The 26,654-nt window shown below is 33.8% G+C and overlaps 2 protein-coding genes across 4 annotated transcripts in view; one reads left to right on the forward strand and one right to left on the reverse strand.

The window, feature by feature from the left end:
* Positions 1-26,654, forward strand: part of LOC127867392 (40S ribosomal protein S2) — a 46,675-nt gene that overhangs the window by 13,806 nt on the left and 6,215 nt on the right. The window contains exons 4-6 of one of the 3 annotated variants that reach the window (XM_052408517.1): positions 4,705-4,878; positions 5,409-5,568; positions 8,037-8,490. The exons of 1 other annotated variant lie outside the window; for it this stretch is intronic. In XM_052408517.1, the coding sequence (XP_052264477.1) occupies positions 4,705-4,878; positions 5,409-5,568; positions 8,037-8,200 (498 nt within the window). In that variant the 3' untranslated portion in view covers positions 8,201-8,490. Of the gene's footprint in view, positions 1-4,704; positions 4,879-5,408; positions 5,569-8,036; positions 8,491-26,654 lie in introns of those variants that run through there. One more of the 3 variants, XM_052408515.1, reaches the window with a different exon arrangement.
* On the reverse strand, positions 17,823-22,147 carry LOC127867391 (uncharacterized protein PF3D7_1120000-like). Its single transcript, XM_052408514.1, has 2 exons — positions 21,790-22,147; positions 17,823-19,629 (listed from the first exon to the last, which is right to left on the reverse strand). The coding sequence occupies exon 2, from the start codon at positions 19,041-19,043 to the stop codon at positions 18,081-18,083; it is 963 nt and encodes a 320-aa protein (XP_052264474.1). The 5' UTR covers positions 19,044-19,629; positions 21,790-22,147; the 3' UTR covers positions 17,823-18,080.

A 26,654-nucleotide genomic window follows, 5' to 3' on the forward strand; every position in this document is an offset into this window, starting at 1 on the left:
AAACATAAGAGGTAGGTTGAGAAAGGAAGATGGTGACATTTTTACAGACTTATCAAACGTATTGGAACCAAGCACTGTTAACTGTACTCCATGTGATGAAAGGGCAAATGCTGTAGAAAGTCTAGGTCAATTTTATGGGTATGAAAAGGAGGTAGTTGTGATTGAATGTGACATCAACAACTTAGTTGAAGATAGAAGAGTCATCCCCCCTCTTCTCAATCCTGAAAAACTTAAAAGTGAGTGGCCCAGACTGGAAGGAATGATTGAAGGGGCATATAGGTCTTATAGTACACAGAAACTTTGTAAGAAAATTATCCTCCATCATAGAATGTTAATGCCAAATTTTGCTATTTTAGCATCTATTGCACTTGTTATGGCAGTGTCTAGCGTAGAATGCGAACGTACTTTTAGTGCCCAGAATAGACTTAAGGTTAAATACAGAGCTTCTTTAAGTACAGATAAACTTGATGTTCTTCTTAAAATCAGTATGCTTGGACCACAGCTGCAGCAGTTTGATCCAGTGCCAGCAGTGAAAAAATGGTTAAGTGACAAGAAAAGGAGAAAGAAAAAACTTTGTGAAGCATATAAACCTAGGAAAAAGGCTAAAACATGTTAATATCAGATTGACTGTATTACAGACAGTTGAAGAGTTTGTTTAAGCTTTTCTGACAATGATATTAGTGTTCTATTACTTAGTTTACGTGTTGGCTTGAGTTTTTTGTCAATAAAAATGAAGAAATAGTATTTAGTTATGAGTTTTAATGTGTTTTGTATTTGCATCATAATTAAAGAAGCTAAATATGTTTATTATAATTGTTGCAAATGTTTCTGAAAAGTCAGTTATACACCCTTCAATATCCAAGAACACAGGTAGAACAGTACTACCTGTATTTTTGGATATGGTAGTTCAGGTACTAATTGATTTTCAGCATTACTCCTTTTCTTTCTGTCAGTGGCAGTACCAGTACTAATTTCACAAATCCTTATCTAGAGCTCTGGGTAATGGATAATCCACTAATAAGAGAATAGCATGATGCACGTATCGATTATTCTAGCCACATTACACAGTCATTTAAATGCTGACAAGGATGAATCTGGTAACTTTCCAGTCGTCAAACTGTGATGTTCATCGTCCAATCGGTTATGCAAATGCTTATGAGGGCGGGGTTAACTATCGACCATTATTTTTTATTGATGTCGGGCACGAAGTAAGAGTTTATTGCAGCTTGATAAGCAAGAAGTTCTACCATTTACGTAATATAAAGCCGGTCACTAGTACAGTACATTAAATACGGTTTCGGGCATCATCATCACACCTTTTGATTGTAAACAAGTATTACCTATGACTCATAATTAATACGAGAAATAAATTGCAAGTGGTAAACAATTAATTACTTATAGCGAGTAAGTTGTGCAAATAACTCCCAGTTACAATTATGCGATAACAATTTAATTCCAGTACATGTATCAGGGCCCTCACACTACTTTGGGGGAAGGGGTCCGCAGCCCTTAGGAGGGGGAATTTTCGCGGCGTTTCCCTTTTTGGGGGAATTTTTTACTTACTCTCTCATTATTTCATTTGTACATATTTGCACTATATTCATTGCATTTTTCATAATTTAGTATGTTTGAAAAGATTAAATTGAAATAGAATTGAGATATACTAATCATGAGACACATCTTTCTATTAGAAAATAGAAAGGGGAAAAAAGTATAATTCGGCGGCAGATTGGATAGATTGAGGGCCCTGTGTATATTTCATCATGTCCATTTATAGAACTGATTCACCTCGTTTTTCTGACATTTATTCAACACGTAATGCGCTTTAACAATGTAAATGTTTCATCCGATAATACATACTTAGAAGACTGATGATGGCAACCGGCCGTATAATCCTCGTGGACAACGTGAATTTCATGCATAATTACGTCAAAAAATTAATTTGACTTGTAAAGTGTTAAAACAAATTATCGTTGAATTCATAAACGCAACTGTTAATATTTGTTGAAATCTCAAATGGGAATAATTAAATTTGTAATCGAAACACAAATCAATGTTAACGCGTTTTTAATCGGAAACACACTTCCAAATGTAAATAATACCGCAATGTTAAAATATTCTTGCTGCAAATTAGCAGTGCAAATTTATTTTGTGTCGAATCTTTTTCTCAATTAAAAAGAGCGCAAAAATTATGCAGCATGTACAACGTCGCGTCATTTGCATTTTGACATCGCGTGTGTGTATTGAGCGTTTTAACAAGCACACAACACGTCGGGGGAATGACGCATGTTCAGAGGCAATATTTCATCATATCTATAAATAGTCACTTAAAATTTATTTGATACTATAGACAAATGGCAAGGTTTGTGTTAAAGAAAGAATTGAGAGCTTTTATCATAAATGGTTACCAGAAAGTGATTTATAAAAACAGATTATCGTGTAATAAACAAAACTTTGAAAAGTAGTAAGTATACAGTAATAGAGTGGGTTGAAACGGATGTATTGGGGAATCGATCGTGTCGGGATTTTACTATCTGTGCGGGATATTTTTTAAAGTTTTAAAACAATTAAGCAGTGTAAAAAATTATATATAATATATTGTAAATGACTGGGGCATTTTCTTGAAAAGTCATATCGCACCAAATGACGTCTTTTGACGCTGTTTTTCTTTGAGTTATAACGCACCACAGAACGTGAATTGACAAGTTAAATTAAAAATAAATCAACGTCGGGAGGGGACACCCTTACCAAACCACCCCTATCAGCCATAGGGCGCTTAACAAAAAATCTGCGGAAGGCACTGTTGGTAACATTATCCTTGGCTCAGTCATTTACTTAAGAAATAATATTTTTCAATCATGGTTTGTTGTCGAATAACTCACAGTAAGGAGTATAGATGCGAAGGAATTAAATCACGAGTGCGAAGCACGAGTGATTTGATAACACGCATCTATACAACTTACTGTGGGTTATTCGACAACAAACCATCATATAAAAATATTATTTCGATTCTAACACGATTCTGATTGATTTGTTTCAAACTTTAGGACGTGAACTATATTTTTCAATACCCCGCCCTTCTTAGTACTAAGTTCACTATTAATTGACGTCATTGAATTCTACAAACATATGATGTCATTTTCATTCATAAATATTTTGCAAATGACGTCAATTTCATTGAAAACAACAATCGTAGAAACTTAATGACGTCACGTGTATTGATGCTACTGAAAAGCTGACATGCTATAAATGTTTTCTGAATTACGTTTCCTAACAAATAACATTCTTTGTAGATGTGGTTATGCCACCAAATACACAATTTGTTGTTTCATTATTTTTATATACATGCTACATTTATTACATTTCTTTTAGAGCGGGTTTTAGCACGTGCATTTTACTGCAATATTTTCTAAATTTATTCGGAACTATTTTCGATGCATTAAGCTCCGCCCATAAGTTATTGCAGAATAACCCACACTTGATTTCCTTCTTTGTCTATAGAAAACAAGTCGCGTGCCGTGTTAGAATAACAATTATTATGCCCCCCTTCGAAGAAGAGGGGGTATATTGCTTTGCTCATGTCGGTCTGTCGGTCGGTCAGTCTGTCCGTCCACCAGGTGGTTGTCAGACAATTACTCAAGAACGCTTGGGCCTAAGATCATGAAACTTCATAGGTACACTGATCATGACTTGCAGATGACCCCTATTGATTTTGAGGTCACTAGGTCAAAGGTCAAGGTCACGGTGACCAGAAATAGTAAAATGGTTTTTGAATGATAACTCAAGAACGCATACGCCTAGGATCATGAAACTTAATGGGTAGATTGATCATGACTTGCAGATGACCCCTATTGATTTTGAGGTCACTAGGTCAAAGGTCAAGGTCACGGTGACCCGAAATAGTAAAATGGTTTCCGGATGATAACTCAAGAACGCATACACCTAGGATCATGAAACTTAATGGGTAGATTGATCATGACTCGCAGATGACCCCTATTGATTTTGAGGTCACTAGGTCGAAGGTCAAGGTCACGGTGACCCAAAATAGTAAAATGGTTTTCGGATGATAACTCAAGAACGCATAGGCCATTGATCATGAAACTTCATAGGTAGATTGATCATGACTTGCAGATTATCCCTATTGATTTTGAGGTCACAAGGTCAAGGTCACGGTGACCAGAAATAGTAAAATGATTTTCGGATGATAACTCAAGAACGCTTTTGCCTAGGATAATTGACATTTCATAGGTACATTGATCGTGACCCGCAGATGACCCCTATTGATTTTCAAGTCACTAGGTCAAAGGTCAAGGTCACAGTGACAAAAATCGTATTCACACAATGGCTGCCACTACAACGGACAGCCCATATGGGGGGCATGCATATTTTACAAACAGCCCTTGCTGATTATATTATGTGTACTGAAGTGTATTTTGTATGATCACATGGATTCAATTTAAATTGAATAAATACTAGTCAAACAACATTGTTAGCACAAAACATTAACTTAAACAAATGTATTTTGGTCCAATTATGTTTCAAAATTTACTGAACGAATTAAGGTGCAAAGATGTCAGTGATTGAAATATAACCCATAATGTGTACCTCTCAAATTCAAGTGATTTCACTGTAGTTTGAAATAGAAATAATGCCTTGGACATGCAGTAACAGAAGAATACATGAGATTTGAATTATTTTTTTCAGGCTTTTGTGGCTGTTGGTGACCACAATGGTCACATAGGTCTGGGAGTGAAGTGCTCCAAGGAAGTGGCCACAGCCATCCGTGGAGCCATCATCCTGGCCAAGCTCTCCGTGATCCCTGTCAGACGTGGTTACTGGGGTAACAAGATCGGCACGCCACACACTGTGCCATGCAAGGTAAGGAACAGGCCTTTTTTTAAGCATCAGACCTCACCAAAAGTGTTGTAATGTGGAAAAGGCAGGCAATATTCTGCTCTTGCGTACTTGTGTGATTTCATCCTTTAAATTTATTTTGTGTTTGATATTTCTCAAACTTTAAATTTTAATTTTTTCTGTGTTTTTCACTGTTTTTTGCACGAGATGTCCGAAATGAGTTTACATAATTTTTCTCCCCTCCAACTTCTCAATCACAATCCTGAAGTAGTGTTTATTGTGCATTATAAAATGGAAGACGAATGTGTATTGTTTTATTTTATGCAGTCTTGAGGAATATTTTCAAGACAAATCATATTGGATTTTTTTTAATTTTGACCTGAAGATTTATGGCATGTATAATTGTTACTGCCTCGTATCCTTATGTAGGCAGACTTAAATAAAAAAAAATCTTACAAAAAAATCTAATGACTTGAATATATATCAATTTAATCAAATGCCATAGACAAGTCAAATTTTTGCATTACTTGAAATTTGTTCTTGCATGTTTGCAGGTGACAGGAAAGTGTGGTAGCGTCCTGGTGCGTCTGATCCCAGCTCCCCGTGGTACCGGCATCGTTAGTGCTGAAGTACCGAAGAAGCTGCTTCACATGGCCGGTATCGAGGACTGCTACACAGCTGCTAGAGGCTGCACAGCAACGCTTGGCAACTTCGGTAAGTTACGGCAGTATCCCTACTTTCATTTCAGTCTTTTATTAACCAGGTTTTCCGAAGGAAAAAACTGGTTATTAGATTGGCGAATGCGGGCGGGCGGAACAAGCTTGTCTGGGCCATAACTATGTCGTTTATTGTCAGATTTTAAAATCATTTGGCACATTTGTTCACCATCATTGGACGGTGTGTCGCGCGAAATCATTACATCGATATCTCCAAGGTCAAGGTCACACTTTGAGTTCCAAGGTCAAAAATGGCCATAAATGAGCTTGTCCTGGCCATAACTATGTCATTCATTGTGAGATTTTAAAATCATTTGGCACATTTGTTCACCATCATGGGACGGTGTGTCACACGAAAGAATCACGTCAATATCTCCAATGTCAAGGTCGCCACGACTAAAAATAGATTTTTTTTAAAACAAACTTACAAAGGGGGTTAATTTTGTTTGTTCATTTCAAAAGTTCAGTTTGAGTTTTCTCCCTTTATCAGATTTTTTTTCACAATGAAAACCTGGTTTTGTGACAATTTTGTCCCTTGTTTATATTCTCTTTATTCCAAAGTGTTTACAAAAGAGATGAAGCTGCAACTCTTCAATAAAAAAAAATATATTGGTGTATAATTTGAGAAAACAAACGGCTTGATTTATTTAGTTGCGTGCTTGATGCGAAAAAGTGCCTTTTCCGCTCCATTTTGGGAAAACGCCACACTGGCATTGGGGGAATTTCGCATCGTGAAAAACCCCATTTGTGGGAAAAAATAATCGCAAAACTTGCTCAATTGGGAAAAATAATGGCATGTAAATAGTGTTTCTTATATTTCAAAGAAGTCAACTGGTAAATTACGACTATTTTGATAACATATTATTAAAATTTTACAAAATATTCTGAGCATGTGTGATAAGTGCAGTTTTTTTTACCTGATTTTGGAGAAAGGGTCTGGCATTTTTGAGGGGAAAAAATTGCTCAAAACGCTGCATTTTTGGGCAAATAAGGAAAGTCTTAAATAATCAATTAACATATTTTACTGTTTTTACAACAAATTCAAGGCAGCAAATAATTTAATTGTACAATATTGTTCTATTGTCTACACTGGATAAGGTTAACTATAATTAAAGGTTTGAAAAAATCAAAAACAAAATATTTTGTGGATTTGTCAGTGTAAAAACATTTAGGGAGCCTCGGTTCTCTGACACATTTCAAGTTTCTATTGTAACCAAAACTAACTGCACATTCTATCCAGCCTGGTCTATATTGTAATGTAGACTTGGTGTGGAATCTGTGCATATAGTAATGTCTATTCTTTTTTGTGAATTGAAGAATAGCAACACACTCTTATCCCCTTCCAAAGGGGAAGGGATATGGACTTTGCGTACATCTGCCTGACACAAACTTTTCAGGGCTATATTTCAGATATGATACACGCTTTCAAAATGAAACTTCATTGGTGTATAGATTTCAATGAGGAAGATTGCAATGCATTTCAAAAATAATCGCACACTTTGTTATTTACATTGCCCTGTTCATCCATCTGCATCCATCAATTAACCAATGTAATTCGGCCGGGGATATCAATTCAACAAATGTGCTTGTTGTTTAAGATTGTGTGCTATGTGATTGGCTATCACATATATTTTGTGTTGTTTGCCCAATCTATGGCTGCATTAACGCTTTTTGTCTACTATAGAATATTTTGTGGATTTGTCATTGTCAAACGTTTTGGGAGCCTGAGTTCCCTGACACATTTCTAGTTTCTCTTGTAACTATAGATACCTGCACATTCTATCCAGCCAGTTCTATACTGTAATGTAGACTTGGTGTGGAATCTGTGCATATAGTAATGTCTATTCCTCCTTTGTAAATTGAGGAATAGCAACACATTGCCTTGTTCATCGATCTAAATACATCAATAAACAAATTTTATATGGCCTGGGATATCAATTCAACAAATTTGCTTGTTGTTAAAGGTCGTAAGCTATGCGATTGGCTATCACATGTATTTTTGTTTTGTTTGCCCCATTTTTGATGCTTTAAGGCCTTTTTGTCTACTGAAAAATTAAAAGTAGATTTTAAGTGTCAAAACCTTTTTTTGGAGCCTCAGTTATTTACACATTTCTAGTATCTCTGGTAACTAGCTACCTGCACATTCTATCCAGCCAGTTCTATATTGTAATGTAGACTTGGTGTGGAATCTGTGCATATATTAATGTCTATTCCTCCTTGTGAATCGAGGAATATCAACACACTATATTGTCCCCTGCCAAAGGCAGAGGGATGTTTAATTGGCCATCTGTCACAAACTTCTTAGGGCTATATCTCGAACATTATTTAAGATTTCAACATGCTTGTGTTTTCTTGCTAATGCCATGTTTTTGACCATTGCCCAGACTTGGAATTGTAAGTGTTATACACTAGTTCTGTACTGGATCGATACTTGTGTGTTACTTAATATTTACTTGTGTTTTCCAGCCAAGGCCACATTTGCAGCCATTTCCCAGACGTACTCGTACCTGACCCCTGACCTGTGGAAGGAGACAGCGTTCACCAAGTCTCCCTACCAGGAGTTCACAGACTATCTGGCCAAGCAGCACAGGCGACCCGAGGGGCAGAGGCAGGAGCAGAAAGTCTACTAGACCCATACACACACTGGGTCCCAGTCTGTGACTTGTTCTCCAAATAGAAAAAAAAAATAACTTGTAAAACAGAACTGTTCATTACTTAACCCTTTACCAATCAACGTGCTTATAGTCCATTAGAAAATAAAATTGAAACTAGTTGTGACACACAGAGTCTTGTGACTAGTTGCACATTATATCATACACAGTGTTGGGCTCGTTCTCCAGGAGTAGAAATTCTCCTTGCTGCTTACTTGACCAAGTTACTTTTTATGCAAAGAGAAACAATAAACTATTAGTCAAACAAATGTCTTCTTTAGAAATCATTTTAATTATACCCCTATTACCAATGGTAATGGGGGCTATATAGGAGTCACTTTTTCGGTCTGTCCCGAAAGCTTGTCTGGGCCAAAACTAAGTTGTTCATTGTGCGATTGAAAAATCAATCGGCACAATTGTTCACCATCATTGGGCGGAGCGTCATGCGAAAGAATACTGTCATTTGGCAGATTTGTTCAGCATCATTCGATGGTGTGTCGCCGAAAAAATAACATCCATCTCCAAGGTCAAACTGAGTTCAAAGGTAAAAAATGGCCATACATGAGCTTGTCCAGGCAATAACCATGTCGTTCATTGTGAGATTTTAATATCATTTGGCACATTTGTTCACCACAGGGTTGGCATATTGACCGGTCAATTGAGTATTGACCGGGCCGGCGGTCAATACCCGGTAAAAACCGGTCATTACTGGTCAATTGAAAATTGTAGTATGTAAACATCACAAAGTAGCTATTTTATATTAAATCAATAATTATTCTGTAATTCATAAACTTTGAGTCATTTATTGTAAAAAAATCTTTAAAGTTGTATAAAATTAAATCTTTATTATTTATGGAAATGGCCTCAAATATATAAGGACTCTTGCAATATTTTTATCTCGGTGTATCACATCTGTTACTGAAGTATTATTACTATTGTAGTTACCATAGTATTTCACTTGTCTATTGATATTTGATAAGCAGATGGACAAACAAAACTCGTGTGTTTTCTAAGGTCATAAATCTGGCCCCTAAGCCTTAATTGGTAATAAAATCCATGCAGTTTTATGTCTCTGATATTGACAATGAAGCAAATCTGCCCTTAGGCTATTTCAGATCACTCGCACAAAAGATTACTTGCTATTAATTTAATAGTAACTTCTAAGTTGTCTCCTTTCTGTATTATGAGCGGTTTTTTTTCCTTTCATATTAAAAATTCAATTGGTATTCAAATGATCAAAGTTCTTGATTTTGACAACAAAAATGTTTTCAAATTGTGGGTCTACTCTAGACTCTTCAATTATTGTTTTCTTTTATTAATTATTTCTTATTATGTTTTTTATTTTTATATCAATGGAAAATATAAGAATTTTTCACTTTTTTGTTTAAAAATTATTTAAAGAAATCTAGGCAAGATAACATGATAAGTAAGGGTCGTGTCAAAAAGGTGCCATTTAAGGCCCTATTATCAGTTTTGGCTGCCCCATCCTGTATAGGTGTTACTGAGAAGACTGTGGGGACAGTGGTGCATGAGGAACAACTCGTACACAGTAATTGACAGGTTCTTGTTGAATCAAGCACAGAATTATCTGAGCATTCATAATTCATTAGAATTGAAAAAAAGTTCAATCGACCAGAAAAATCCAATCGACCAACTTGGACTAATTTGCAAAATTTCGATAGATTGACCTACAAATTGCATGAACAGGTATAAAATAGTGGGTATTAATAGCTTAAGACATTATTGGCAACATGTCTGTTTAATTTACATTATCAACATAGTTTAATAAGGCATGGATAATTAATTAAAATTGGGGGTAAAGTTCAATCGACCAGTAATGACCACTTCAGGAGTATTGTCCGGGGCGGGTTTAACCGGTAAAAAACGCTGGTTAAAACCGGGGGCGGTCGATTAGTGCCAACCCTGGTTCACCATCATTGGACAGTGTGTGGCGCGAAAGAATTAGGTCGATATCTCCAAGGTCAACGTGACACTTTGAGCTCAAAGGTAAAAAATGGCCATAAATGAGTAAATTTCTGGGCCATAACTGTCGTTCATTGTGAGATTTTTGAAATCATTTGGCACATTTGTTCACCATCATTGGATGGTGTGTCACGTGAAAGAATTACGTTGATATCTACAAGGTCAAGGTCACACTTTGAGTTAAAAACAGGCCATAAATGTGCTTTTCCGGGCCATATCTATGTTGTTCATTGTGAGATTTTAAAATAATTTGTTCACCATCATTGGACAATATGTTGCACGAAAGAATTATGTCGATATCTACAAGGTCACACTTTGAGTTCAAAGGTCAAAAATGGCCATTAATGATAATGGCATAATTCTTTAAAATCGCCATAAATAAGCTCTTGTTTTGTGAAGAAAGCATGCAAAATAGTCTGTCAATGCGGCATGTGGGGGTATAAGTCACGTCTGACACAGCTCTAGTTCTTTATATTTGGGTCTGAAGTTAACAGACTGGTACTCTGCAGGCCTTTAAAGTTTTGAGCAATGGGACCCAAGGCACCTTAGTTCTAGAAAACCTTTAACACATTATCTGCAATGTATTCACCCTACCGAAAAAATATAGCAACCTGAACAACACATCTGCCTCAACCTAATTGTCAATTACTCTGAAAATCTCTGGTTAATAATTGTTATATAAGCTATATAAATAAATATTGTACTCTACAAAGTTGAATATAAATAGCGTTGTCAATTTCTCTGAAAATCTGTATGGCTTATAACAGTTATATAAGCTATATCAGTAAATATCGTATTCAACAACTGACAACTTATGGGCTAGATAGGACGAAAACCAGCCTAAACCAAGGTGTTCTCTGTTGCCAGATAAGTTTGTGTTTTTAAAAACATGAGATCCCTGTGAGAACTGTTTTGCAGTCAACCCTCAATGAAATAATTGATGTAGCTATTAGAATTATTTTTTCATTATCAACCCTTGATAAAAACGCTGTTGGATCTTTTAGAAGTATTGTTTCACAATCAACCCTCAATAAAAGCACTGAGGCATCTACTAGTATTTGAATTATTGTTTCAAATCAACTCATGCAAGCACTTATGCATCGTTAAGAAGTATTGTTCTGCAATCAACCCTCAGTGAAAGCATGGATGCATCTATTAAAACTGTTGTTTCAAAATCCTCAATAGAAGCACTACTGCATCTATAAGAACTATTGTTTCGCAATCAACCCTCGGTGAAACCATGGATGCATCTATTACAACTATTGTTTCACAATCCTCAATAGAAGCACTACTGCATCTATAAGAATTATTTTTTCGCAATCAACCCTCGGTGAAACCATGGATGCATCATTCTGTTGAAACTCTTGTTTTGCAATCCTATGTTATATTCTCATTGTCAGATTTTATCAGCTGGCAATAATTTTTCAGCCAGCAATCGACTGAAATGCCATCCTGCATTGGTTTGTTAAATAAGTTCAAGTAAAAAATCTAGTATGATGGACCACATTCAACAATTCAAGGTACACCGTGTGTATAAGAGGTGATTGAAATTATCAAGTGGACAATTTTTAAGCTGATAAAACGACTACATGTAATGAGTGTTTCATAATTTGTATGTCAATAAGGATAAAACAACACAACTGTTTTTTTTTGTTTTTTTTATTCAATATAATACATACAATGTATACATGAATATATACAACATAGTGATTGTACAAAGCAATAAAGTTCAGACATGTTATACAAGATATGCTAATATGTATTTTTTTTAAAGAGAAAAGAAAAAATAATAGAAGAATTGTTATGATAAATGATGAGTTGTATAAAGTCGGAAGAAAGCATACTGGATTTGTGTGTTTCGTTGTATATTCAAAATGATCTTATAAGATTGAAAAAAAAAAAAACATACAAAAATATTTTAGAAAGATAAACTTACATTAGTGTGAAAAGTATATAAGTGGACAAACATCATGAGAATTTAATCCGATTCCATTTTTGTTCAAAGTTTTGTAATGTGTCATTACTGAGGGCTATTTCTTTCTCAATCTGGACTTTAAGTTTGAGACTATAGATAAAACAATTAAAATTTGGTACTTGTTTTTTGAACTTCATGTTAAAGATGAACAATTTCATCATTATAAGAATAAAATTCACAATATTATTACAATCTTTTGATTTCAATGAGTAAATTCCGAAACTTACATTTAAGAAAGATAGTTTAACGTTTAGTTGCTGTTGTTCAAGAAAAGATGTTAATTGATTCCAAATAGGCTGGATGTGTTTGCACTCCCAAAACAAGTGTTCTATAGTTTCGATGTTTTCACTGCAGAAGTCACACAGATTTGAATTAGTTAATTTGCATTTAAAGAGATATTTATTTGTAGCTATAATTCTATGAATGTATTTATATTGAAAATTTCTCAGAGTGCTTTCAATAGTTGCTTTATATGGCATGGTAAATATGTGTTTCCAATTAAGTTCATGTACTCCGAAAAGGACTTGCCATTTATTTTGGGTTTTTGAGTTTTCTGTAGGGTTTTTAATTTGTAGTGTGTAAAATATTTTATTTGTTTTGTTTTTTCTTCCAAGTATATTTTCTACGAATGTTGTTTGAGTACATGGTGTATTATATGTATTGATTTTAGATTTAATATGTATGGGTATGCTTTTGATTAATGTGTAGTACTTCAAAAAATTATTTGAAGGTATTCCGTATATGTAGCATATATCATTAAAAGAGTAGAAATCCTTAATTCTGTAGTCATATAATTGGTCGACATATTTAATGCTTCGTTCAAACCAATCTTTATAGAAAAACGTCTTATTGTTTGAAGTTATGTCTTTATTGTTCCATAGAATAGTTTTGCTGCTTGTTTGGGTTTCTAGGTTATGAGTGACATCACTCCATGCTGATAGAACATCAGACAGAAAAATGTTTTCGTTTGCAATTTCATGTAAGATAGTATTGCTGATGTTACATTCAAAGAGTAAGGAGTCACCATATTTTTTTAGAATTTTCTGATAGAATAATTTCCATTTACTTGTATTGGCATTATCTAGGTATCTTTTAACCCAGCTGCATTTGATTGCATTCAAGAATGAGTCAATGTTCGTTAATTGGATACCTCCATTTTCTACAGATTGAATTAACTGAGTTCGTTTTATTTTATCAGGCTTACCGTCCCATATGAAATTAAATATTGCTGATTTTATATCGTTAATAATATCATTTGGTGGATTTGGGAGGACTGTTAATACATAAATTAATTTAGGAAGTGCAAACGTTTTCAATACTGTGTTTTTTCCGATAAGTGTAAGTTTACGGTGATGCCATGATTTTAAGCAGTTTTTAAAATTCTGTAATTTAGGTAGTATGTTTTTAAGAACTGTATCTTTTTCATTATTTGTGAAAGTAATTCCTAACGTTGTGGCTTCATCGGATGTCCAATTAAATTTCATTTCTTTTTTATATTGGACATTATTTTGTTTTAATTTACCTACTCGTAGCACAGTACATTTACTTTTGTTTAGTTTCAGACCCGATGTCATTCCGTAAAGGGTTAGCGATTCTATTAGGTTATGGAAAGAATCGTAAGTGCCGTTTAAAAAATAAGTTGCATCGTCAGCAAATAGGGACTGTTTGATTTCTTCGTCAGGTTCTAGTGATATGCCTTTTATGTGTTTATTTGATTGGATGTGATGTGATAGATACTCGATGCAGATAATAAATAGCGATGATGAGAGTGGACATCCTTGTCGAACCCCTCGTTCGATGTTAAAACTGTTTGAAAAGAAGCCATTGTTAATGATTAAACTGTTAATATCGGTATAAAATAGTTTGACCCATTGAATGAGACTTTCACCAAAGTTCATATTTTCTAAGCAAGAGAACATAAATGAATGATCAAGCGAATCGAATGCCTTTTCGAGGTCTGCAAAGAAACTTAGACCAGGATTATTTGAATTGTTGAAATAGTTTATGCATTCTTGGATAAGACGAACGTTTTCACCAATGTAACGTCCTTTTATGAAACCAGATTGAGATCTTGAAATGATTGCTGGTAATATTTTTTTTATTCTGTTTGCTATACTTTTAGTTGCAATTTTATAATCATTGTTTAGTAAACTAATCGGGCGCCAGTTTGATAAGGATTCTAAGTTTTTTCCAGGTTTTGGAATAAGTGATATAATACCTTGTTTTTGTAGCGTAGTTAAGTTTTCGTTGTTAAATGAATAGTTTAGTGAATTAATTATATGTGTTTTTATATCATTCCAGAATATTTTATAAAATTCGATTGTGATGCCATCAGATCCTGGGCTTTTGTTATTTTGCATATCTTTTAGGGCTAATCCACATTCATATTCATTAAGCAATCCGTCGCACAGTTGTTTTTCCTCTTCGTTTAAAGCGTGATGTGTATTTTTAAAAAGGGTGTTATTTTCAACATTTTTTCGTTTATAGAGGGTTTCGAAAAATAAACGTTGTTCTTCTAGTATTTGAGTCATGTTTGTTATATCTTTGCCATTGACTACTAATTTGTGTACAGTTTTTTGTTCACTTCTACGTTTTTCAATGTTTGCGAAGTATTTTGTATTTTTTTCATTGTGTTCAACATGCTGTGCACGCGCTCTTAGTATTATTCCATTGAGACGTGTATGATAGATTCCATCTAATATTTGTTTTTTTAATGTTATTTCATTTTCAATGTCGGTGGTATCATTTGTGTTTGTTTGATGCAATTGTTTTTCAAGTGTTTCAATGGTTTTGATGGTTTCAGTTTCAAGTTTGTGTGTTTCTTTTTGTTTAAATGATGTGTATCTAATTGTTGTGTTACGTATATTTCCTTTAATTACTTCCCATAAGGTGTTTGGGTTTGCATCTTTATTATTTTGAACTGTATTTAATATTTCCTGTTTTATTTGTGTTTGATATTGTGTATCCAATAAGATGCTGTTGTTAATTTTAAAGTATCCTGGGCCTCTTTCAGGTTGTATATTATGCAGTTTAAGTTCAACTAGAGAGTGATCAGTCATAAATCCTGGTTTTATGTTACATGTGTCAATAATGTTGCAAAGAGATTCAGATATTAAAAAATAGTCAAGTCTACAAAATATTGTTGGTTTTGTGTTTGAGTGCCAGGTGAATTTGCTTTCGTTTGGGTATACTGTACGCCAGATATCTATCATATTGTAGTTTTCAATTATGTTATTTAAAATATTTCTATTTTTAGAATGAGTATAAAGGTTTCCATTCTTTTTATCTAATAATGGGTTCAGGACAGTATTGAAATCACCACCGATTATAATATTTTTATCTTGGTTATTAATTATAAAAGATTGTAATGTTTCGTAAAATGTGGAATCATCTATGTTAGGACCGTAAACGTTAATAAATGTTAGTTGTGTTTCATGTATTTTGATATCTATACTTGCTAGTCTGCCAATTATTATTTCGTTAAAATTATCAACTGTGATCCCTATGTTACTTTTTATCAGAAAGGCAATGCCTTGTTTATTTGTATATTGTCCACTGAGGTAGATGTCCCCGTCCCATTCATCTTTTAAGGTTTGTGTTAAAGTATGTGTCAAGTGACTTTCTTGTAGTAGGCATATTTTTTTTTTTTTTCGTCTAACCATTTGAAGATTTTAATGCGTTTGTCTTTATTGATTAGCCCTTTTACATTCAGAGTGCATAATTTAATCATTTAAAGAAAGGGAGGGTGTGTAAATATTATTGTGTGGATTTGTCCAGTAAGTTTCTATTTTAAAACATGTCCAGTAGGTACAAAAACATAGTATCGGTATTCGATCATAATATAGAATATGGTAAATTTTCAGTGGCATATAAAGCAGACAAAATTTTAACAATACACTTATGAAAGATATAAAAGCATGTAAACAGGAATTTAAAACAAGGAACAAAAAGCAAAGAACACAGACAAACATGTCTGCACCACCAAAAATATACACAAAAACCCTGCTCTGCTGCAAAAACAAATAGGACATACAGTATTTAGTATAAATTATGTTTTTATGAAAAGGAAAACAAAATATCTATAACATAATAACATTGTGGATGTTGGGGAATGTATGCTAAAAGAAATTATGTTCTTATGAAAAGTTTTGGCATATATCTTTCCTGTGTGCAGCTGTAATAATATTAGAATAAATATTGAGGTCTAAAAAAATAATGTTATTCTGGTATGATACTTTTACATTATACCATTTTCAAAAACCGATTATTTACAATGTTATATACCAATATACAAACAAATCAACCTACATATTGGATATAATCTGACCACGTTAAAGACTTGAGACAGCAATCAGACAAAATCACACTGTATTGACAAATTCGCCTAGTGTTGTTTGGTAGGTAGATAACAATGGTGTTGTTATAAAAAACATATTTTTCCTGACATAATCAAGATTAGTATCTAGACTACTATACATTTATCTTGCAATGCTAAAGATGTACAAAACGTGTGAGCTTATTTTCCTATAACTATACATGTATTACCGGATTATTAGCTATGACAATCTTATATGACATGTTTTATCATAAAAAAAAATACTTATACAAATATATATATATATATATATATATATATATATATATATATATATATATATATATATATATACATATATATATACATATATACACACACATACATACATATATATATATATATATATATATACACACATATATATACATACATATACACATATACATACATACATACACATACATATACATATACATATATATACATATCTATATATACATATATACATATATATATACACATATACATATATATTCATTCATTCATATATTTATTTATTGAAAAATACACTAATTTCTCTTCTATTGAGTTAATTTACTCTGAAAGTTATAAAGAAACATACATATACACACATTTATATATACATTTATATATATTCATTCATTCATATACTTATTTATTGAATAAAACACTAATTTCTCTTATAGTGAGTTAATTTACTCTGAAAGTTAAATCAGTATTAAGTGTTACATTTACGGTACATAATTAAAGAACTCTTAACAGTAGTACATTTGTATGTAAATGCTATGCATATCTGTTGGGGAGATAACTACATCTTAAAACCTAGGATAAGGATACACTTTTTAAAGAGTTGTCTCTCTTTAGCAGTACTAAATTTGATATAGTTCACTATTAAAAGCTAAAAGAGTGGTATTAAAGGTTTTTATATATTATAGTAAATTCCAATAATATCTTGATTGTGGAGACAAGTTTCTCGCAATTATGTAATTAAGTTACTCTTTAAAGATTAAACAAAAGCAGTTACACGCTAAACACTAAATATATATACATATATATACACATATATACATATGTATATACACATATATACATATACACATACATATATATATATACATATACACACATATATACATATATATATATATATATATATATATATATATATATATATATATATATATATATACACATACATACATATATATACATACATATACATATATATATATATATATATATATATATATATATATATATATATATATATATATATATATACATATATATATATATTCTGAGAGTTTACATCATCACTAATGTAGGATTAATGTTGTTTTTTATTAGCGTTCTCATATACGTAATTACATTATTCTTTAAGATTATACGAATACGGTAAAATACAAAAACATAGATTATTATAGGTAGATACATCACAATGCTAAAAAAGCATAGAACACACTGGGACATGATGTAACTGTGCAGGGAAGAAAACACATTTAATTAGCAGGGCAAAAATCCTCAAAAAAGGTCTTACATAGTTTCTACTGGATGTGTTGTATCTACGTCCTCTGTCCAAATCTGAAGTTTTCTATTACATTGTCTATATTGTCATATATATCGAACTTGACACGCTCTTGTCTCGTGGTTTGTCCGTATACAGATCCATTGAAAAACCATGCACTATCAATGTTATGATGCAATGTTAGTCGGCTTATCAGCCCAGAGTTCAGCTTTGTCACATCATCCGCGATACGGTTGCCCGCTTCCTTCATGGCCTTGCGTTTTTTCATCAGATTTGATTTTACTTGGTTGTTCATCAGCTTAATGAGGACCGGTTTCGTGCTCCCCTTTCTCCCTGGGATTCGATGGATAGCCATTATGTCCTGCTTTTCAAGGATAACCCCTTGGTTGTTGAAGAGATTGGAGACCTTTGTTATGAGGGTCTCAGAGCTTTCGTCGCCATCAATTTTTACATCCATTATTTTCACGTTATTTTTGCGAGAATATTGTTCATTGTAGTTCGCTTTTTTGTTTGCTTCTTTTGCTAAATCATGCGTTTTTGTCATTTGTATTTCTATTGACTCGAGTTGTTCTGCATGCTGTTTCCCTAGTTGGGTTACATGTTCCTGAAGTGACTGGTACTTAAATTCTAAGGAATCTACTTTTTCTTTAACCTCTTGTACTTTACGGTCCACCAACTTTTCAATATCCTTCACAATTCTGGCTTCGATGCCTGTCATGACCCGTGTCACACATTCCTCTATCTCCTCTTTCTTCACAACTGATTTAAGATCTTCTCTTAAGTCCATTATACCAGAGCACATTGTATCTATTTGTTCCTGCAGCTTTCCGAAGTCCATGATTTCGCTGGAATCTGAACTAGTGCGCCTTGGCTGTTTTTTTGCACGTTCACTTCTAAGTGCTGAGGAGCTTGGTTGAATTGCTTTAAAAAGCAACTGCTTAACTGGCTTTTCTCCCTTTTCTGTGTGCTCTCCCTTTGTACTCATTTCTGACCTTATCATATGTCGGTGAATGTGAGAAAAAGTTGATTGTTATTTCGCCTCTATTTCAGACAGTTATGTGTACACTAGTTTTAAATTCTTTTCACAACTGTTTTAACCCAACTTATTTATTTATTAGTTTGCCAGTTGTAAACACATCTCAGTTTAATAAGGAATATGTATAATGATGAAATAAATATATGTTACATCACCCCTAGCTAATTCTACATTATTAAATTAATTGAAAAGTACAAAGAGGCTAATGGCAAGCATAACATTTAATCTTTTGCCTGCCCTAAAAAAGTCAATTTGTTCTGTTAAGTAAATAAGCAGGAAAACAACATCAGAATAAATATTGCATAAGCAAAATTAAACTTCTTGTGACAAAATATTGTATTCATTTTGAGCAATCAAAAATTTGCAAAAGCAAACAAGTGGTTGGATATATCGAAACAAGGGACAAAATTGTCACAAAACCAGGTTTTCATTGTGAAAAAAAAATCTGATAAAGGGAGAAAACTCAAACTGAACTTTTGAAATGAACAAACAAAATAAACCCCCTTTGTAAGTTTGTTTTTAAAAAAAATCTATTTTTAGTCGTGGCGACCTTGACATTGGAGATATTGACGTGATTCTTTCGTGCAACACACCGTCCCATGATGGTGAACAAATGTGCCAAATGATTTTAAAATCTCACAATGAATGACATAGTTAGGGCCAGGACAAGCTCATTTATGGCCATTTTGAACTCAAAGTGTGACCTTGACCTTGGAGATATCGACGTAATTATTTCGCGCGACACACCGTCCAATGATGGTGAACAAATGTGCCAAATGATTTTAAAATCTGACAATGAACGACATAGTTATGGCCCGGACAAGCTTGTTACGCCCGCCCGCCAGCCAGCCCGCCAGCCCGCCCGCATTCGCCAATCTAATAACCAGTTTTTTCCTTCGGAAAACCTGGTTAAAAATTATGTTAACTTCCTTTAAGTTTAAGCGACCAAATATTAATACAAGAACAACACTTCACAATCATTTTGAACCCAAAACCCTTTCATAATAAAGTAGTTAACAGTGCATCTTCAACCAACCGCATTATCCAAATATGTAGTTAATTTCCTAATTAATGATATATAATAAAAAAATTATGTTGATAGATTTGAAATGCATCTAAACAGCATTTTAGTTTCTTACAACACACAAATGTTAATTTTTAAAATGGCATTAGTCCGCCAAATAATTTAGTGTGAAACTGTCATATCTGGTAAACATGTCTGTATCGGATGCATAGGTCAAACATCAAAATATTTTGTAAAGGGTAAATGTCTACTCATCATATTTCAATCAGACACAAAACAGAATTGAACACACATTTTGGGCTGAGATTTCACAATTTGAGATTTCATAGTGTGAGAATTTGGTATGTGAGATTTTACAATGTGAGAATTAATTTCTTATGATTAACTGTTACTATGATGAAAACAAATTAAAGAAATACTTCCATAGGTCACTAACACTTAAGTGACAATTGACCTGATATCATGTTAGACAACTGGAAACAAGTGTGCGGCAAAGAAGAATCATGGTTTCGACACTGAAATAAAACACCTTTGTACATTGTATTACATAGGGATGTATGGATATACTGGGCAAATCACATCAGGCTAACAAGTGCTGCAACTATTAGAGCTTGTTCCTAAGAAAACTGGGACTAAAGCATGTGCATTAAGAATTGTCCCAGATTAGCCTGCAGTACCAACAGGCTAGCTAATCAGGGACAACACTCAACTTGTATGGATTCTTTCTTTTAAATAAATTATTTTCTTAACACAAATCCAGTCTAGGATGATACTTTAACCCTTTGCATGCTGGGAAATTTGTCGTCTGCTAAAATGTCGTCTGCTGAATTTCTAAAATTAGCATTTTCTTCGATTTTTTTCAAAGAATACTATCAGAATAGCAAACAGTTTGGATCCAGATGAGACGCCACGTTCTGTGGCGTCTCATCTGGATCCAAACTGTTTGCAAAGGCCTTCAAAATTTGGTTCCAGCACTGAAAGGGTTAAGATTTTATAATTTTCTCTAACAAGATAATAGATAGACCTCACTTGTAAAATAATTGTTTGTGCAAATTCTTCATAAATTAAAAAGTATATGTTGTCAACATGTACTTTTATGAAGAATGTCCAAATAAAATGAAAACAAAATCTATCAATATTCTTTTATATTTTTTGTTGTCATGAAAAAATATTGTTTCATAAAATTTACTTTTTAGGTTCTGGTGACATACAGATATCAACTGTGAAAAAACATGGTAGCTGCAATGAGCACAACATTGCCTGTGAATATCTACACAAAAAACAGATTCAGCAAAATGGCAGCATAGAAAATGATGTGTCCGAGTCCGATAGTGAAATGCCATCTACATCTGTGTCCAAAGAAGATAGAATCTTATTTAATACCGTGTACACAGTGGCGAAAGAGGAACTCCCAACTGAGAAAGTGAACAGTTTATTAGCTTTGCAGAAGCAGAATGGTCTTGATCTTGATTATCAAAATTTAAGTTGGGTTACTGTAGATGACATTCTTAAATCAATCAGTAAAATACTAACAAACAAGGGACAAAATTGTCACAAAACCAGGTTTTCATTGTGAAAAAAAATGTGATAAAGGGAGAAAACTCAAACTGAACTTTTAAAATGAACAAACAAAATTAACCCCCTTTGTAAGTTTTTTTTTTTTAATCTATTTTTAGTCGTGGCGACCTTGACATTGGAGATATTGACGTGATTCTTTCGTGCGACACACCGTCCCATGATGGTGAACAAATGTGCCAAATGATTTTAAAATCTCACAATGAATGACATAGTTATGGCCAGGACAAGCTCATTTATGGCCATATTTGACCTTTGAACTCAAAGTGTGACCTTGATCTTGGAGATATCGACGTAATTATTTCGCGCGACACACCGTCCAATGATGGTGAACAAATGTGCCAAATGATTTTAAAATCTGACAATGAACGACATAGTTATGGCCCGGACAAGCTTGTTCCGCCCGCCCGCCAGCCAGCCAGCCAGCCAGCCAGCCCGCCCGCATTCGTCAATCTAATTACCAGTTTTTTCCTTCGGAAAACCTGGTTAAAAATCTTGTTTCAGAAATAAATTCTTCGCCAACATATGCAATTATGATAGATGAGAGCACAGACGTTAGTGTTGAAAAACATCTTTCTATATGTATTAGATATGAAAAAAATGGAGAGGCAGTCAGTAAGTTTTTATTGAATGCTAAGTTGAAAGATGGTAAAAGTCATACAATTGTTAACTGTATTGTAGAACAGTTTGATAAATTAGGCATTCGTCTATCCAAGTGTTCCAGTCTCGCCACTGATGGGGCTGCGGTGATGACTGGCAGGAAAACTGGAGTTGGAATTCAGTTAAAATCTAAGTACTCACCTTTTGCCACATGTACTCACTGTGTTGCTCACAGGTTGAATTTAGCTTGTGTTGACTCCCATGAACAAAGATGATTACCTTACAAAGTTTAAGACAAAATTCAATGACCTGTACGTGTTTATGAGTAATTCTTCTAATAGGACTGAAGCTCTGCATGATATCCAGGAAGTTTTAAAGGAACCTTATTTGACAGTCAAAGAACCAAATGCAATCAGATGGCTGGGTCTTAGAAATGCTGTAAAGGCGGTTTTTGAATGTTATGGGGCTATTCTTGCAACATTAAGTAAATTTGCCGCTGAGAAAAATCCTGTTGCAAAAGGCTTGTATAAGTACTTTAGTAATTATAAAACTGCCATGGTAACTGCCTTAATGCTTGACATACATTCAGAATTAGCCATTCTAAGTTGTGAATTTCAGAAAGCCACGTTAGTTTTCTCTGAGGTACAGGCACAAATAGACGGAACTGTAAATAAACTAGATAAGCTTTCATCAGCTGATGGATCTTGTGTTACAGATATGAAAGCAAGAATTCAGGTAGAAAATGGCGTTGCTAAGTATAACAACAACGATGAGTTAATGTACAAGGTGACTATGCCTGATGAATTTGAAAGGTTGAAGGGGTGTTACATTGACAGACTTAAAAAAACATAAGAGGTAGGTTGAGGAAGGAAGATGGTGACATTTTTACAGACTTATCAAACGTATTGGAACCAAGCACTGTTAACTGTACTCCATGTGATGAAAGGGCAAATGCTGTAGCAAGTCTAGGTCAATTTTATGGGTATGAAAAGGAGGTAGTTGTGATTGAATGTGACATCAACAACTTAGTTGAAGATAGAAGAGTCATCCCCCCTCTTCTCAATCCTGAAAAACTTAAAAGTGAGTGGCCCAGACTTGAAGGAATGATTGAAGGGGCATATAGGTCTTATAGTACACAGAAACTTTGTAAGAAAATTATCCTCCATCATAGAATGTTAATGCCAAATTTTGCTATTTTAGCATCTATTGCACTTGTTATGGCAGTGTCTAGCGTAGAATGCGAACGTACTTTTAGTGCCCAGAATAGACTTAAGGTTAAATACAGAGCTTCTTTAAGTACAGATAAACTTGATGTTCTTCTTAAAATCAGTATGCTTGGACCACAGCTGCAGCAGTTTGATCCAGTGCCAGCAGTGAAAAAAATGGTAAAGTGACAAGAAAAGGAGAAAGAAAAAACTTCGTGAAGCATATAAACCTAGGAAAAAGGCTAAAACATGTTAATATCAGATTGACTGTATTACAGACAGTTGAAGTGTTTGTTTAAGCTTTTCTGACAATGATATTAGTGTTCTTTTACTTAGTTTACGTGTTGGCTTGAGTTTTTGTCAATAAAAATGAAGAAATAGTATTTAGTTATGAGTTTTAATGTGTTTTGTATTTGCATCAAAATTAAAGAAGCTAAATATGTTTATTATAATTGTTGCAAATGTTTCTGAAAAGTCAGTTATACACCCTTCAATATCCAAGAACACAGGTAGTACAGTACTACCTGTATTTTTGGATATGGTAGTACAGGTACTAATTGATTTTCAGCGTTACTCCTTTTCTTTCTGTCAGTGGCAGTACCGGTACTAATTTCACAAATCCTTATCTAGAGCTCTGGGTAATGGATAATCCACTAATAAGAGAATAGCATGATGCACGTATCGATTATTCTAGCCACATTACACAGTCATTTAAATGCTGACAAGGATGAATCTGGTAACTTTCCAGTCGTCAAACTGTGATGTTCATCGTCCAATCGGTTATGCAAATGCTTATGAGGGCGGGGTTAACTATTGACCATTATTTTTTATTGATGTCGGGCACGAAGTAAGAGTTTATCGCATCTTGATAAGCAAGAAGTTCTACCATTTACGTAATATAAAGCCGGTAACTAGTACAGTACATTAAATACGGTTTCGGGCATCATCATCACACCTTTTGATTGTAAACAAGTATTACCTATGACTCATAATTAATACGATAAATAAATTGCAAGTGGTAAACAATTAATTACTTATAGCGAGTAAGTTGTGCAAATAACTCCTAGTTACTATTATGCGATAACAATTTAATTCCAGTACATGTATCAGGGCCCTCACACTACTTTGGGGGAAGGGGTCCGCAGCCCTTAGGAGGGGGAATTTTCGCGGCGTTTCCCTTTTTGGGGGAATTTTTTACTTACTCTCTCATTATTTCATTTGTACATATTTGCACTATATTCATTGCATTTTTCATAATTTAGTATGTTTGAAAAGATTAAATTGAAATAGAATTGAGATATAATAATCATGAGACACATCTTTCTATTAAAAAATAGAAAGGGGAAAAAAGTATACTTTTCAGGTGGGGGACTGCCGCCGAAATTCGGCGGCAGATTGGATAGATTGAGGGCCCTGTGTATATTTCATCATGTCCATTTATAGAACTGATTCACCTCGTTTTTCTGACATTTATTCAACACGTAATGCGCTTTAACAATGTAAATGTTTCATCCGATAATACATACTTAGAAGACTGATGATGGCAACCGGCCGTAATCCTCGTGGACAACGTGAATTTCATGCATAATTACGTCAAAAAATTAATTTGACTTGTAAAGTGTTAAAACAAATTATCGTTGAATTCATAAACGCAACTGTTAATATTTGTTGAAATCTCAAATGGGAATAATTAAATTTGTAATCGAAACACAAATCAATGTTAACGCGTTTTTAATCGGAAACACACTTCCAAATGTAAATAATACCGCAATGTTAAAATATTCTTGCTGCAAATTAGCAGTGCAAATTTATTTTGTGTCGAATCTTTTTCTCAATTAAAAAAAGCGCAAAAATTATGCAGGTTACAATACACTAAATGATCGCTTCATGTAGGGCTGTACTCTCTAAAAAAATATCATAGTTGACAGGAAGGCCTGTTTTACACTTTTTACCATTATTCAGGTGTTATCTTGCGGAGATAATGGTAGGGCATGAATAGGTGTTCACTACTGAATCCCTGAAATATGACACACTTGAAGACTATAGTAAACCATTGCACTAGAAAAGGTTACATTCCACTAAGAAACGGCCGAAAAAAAAAGTTGCAAAAACAGTCGATTTTGATTTGTGTCAAGTTCTTTCTTGCATTGTACATGACATATCTTTTTTATTGCATAAATCGATTCCGCTTAGAATGGCCTTTAAGAAAAGGTATGGTTATGGGGGTCTCTATGTGCAAAATGTTGCATTTATTTTCGCTCAAAGTTGTCGCTTTTACATTGAATTATATAGGGAAACTATTTGGTGTATTATGACTTAAACGCAAAACCAGGCCTAGTCACAAAGAAGCTGTATTTACCGAAAATCATCATTTTTTTTAGTGAGATATGATGCGTTTTGGCAAATTTCGCGGAATAAATGCGTTTGTTTCACGAATTTAAGGAGCATCGTGAGTTTTTTAAGAAAAAAATACGTTTTCAGAGGAAAATAAGAAAAAAAATGTACAAAAACTCGTCTTGAGCATCTCAAATCGCAACAATTTGTGCTGAAAGAGCTCATGAACACGTTTTAATAGTTGTTTACTTCTTTTTCTACATAGCTTGTAACAATATTCCAGTATTTTGACCGATTGTAGTTATTTAGGGTAATCGTTTTACGCCTGAACGCCCGTTATAAATCAAAGCTCCGAACGCGAAAGCCACATGGCTTATCAGGCGTTATAATAAAATGCATTTTCAAGCATTTCTACGTGAAAGATCGGTCTGAAAATTGGCATGCACATAGAAAATAGGTTTATAAGTATCGAGAAGTGCTTATTTTTCGCGATGTTAACAGTAAACGTTGTCTTATAGGTTACAATACACTAAATGATCGCTTCATGTAGGGCTGTACTCTCTAAAAAAATATCATAGTTGACAGGAAGGCCTGTTTTACACTTTTTACCATTATTCAGGTGTTATCTTGCGGAGATAATGGTAGGGCATGAATAGGTGTTCACTACTGAATCCCTGAAATATGACACACTTGAAGACTATAGTAAACCATTGCACTAGAAAAGGTTACATTCCACTAAGAAACGGCCGAAAAAAAAAGTTGCAAAAACAGTCGATTTTGATTTGTGTCAAGTTCTTTCTTGCATTGTACATGACATATCTTTTTTATTGCATAAAT

This window comes from Dreissena polymorpha, chromosome 2, assembly GCF_020536995.1.
Source record: "Dreissena polymorpha isolate Duluth1 chromosome 2, UMN_Dpol_1.0, whole genome shotgun sequence".
Lineage (NCBI taxonomy): Eukaryota > Metazoa > Mollusca > Bivalvia > Myida > Dreissenidae > Dreissena > Dreissena polymorpha.

Bases quoted from the DNA above. Each gene is read 5' to 3' on its own strand.
- LOC127867391 (XM_052408514.1), bottom strand. From the start codon at position 19,043: ATGATAAGGTCAGAAATGAGTACAAAGGGAGAGCACACAGAAAAGGGA.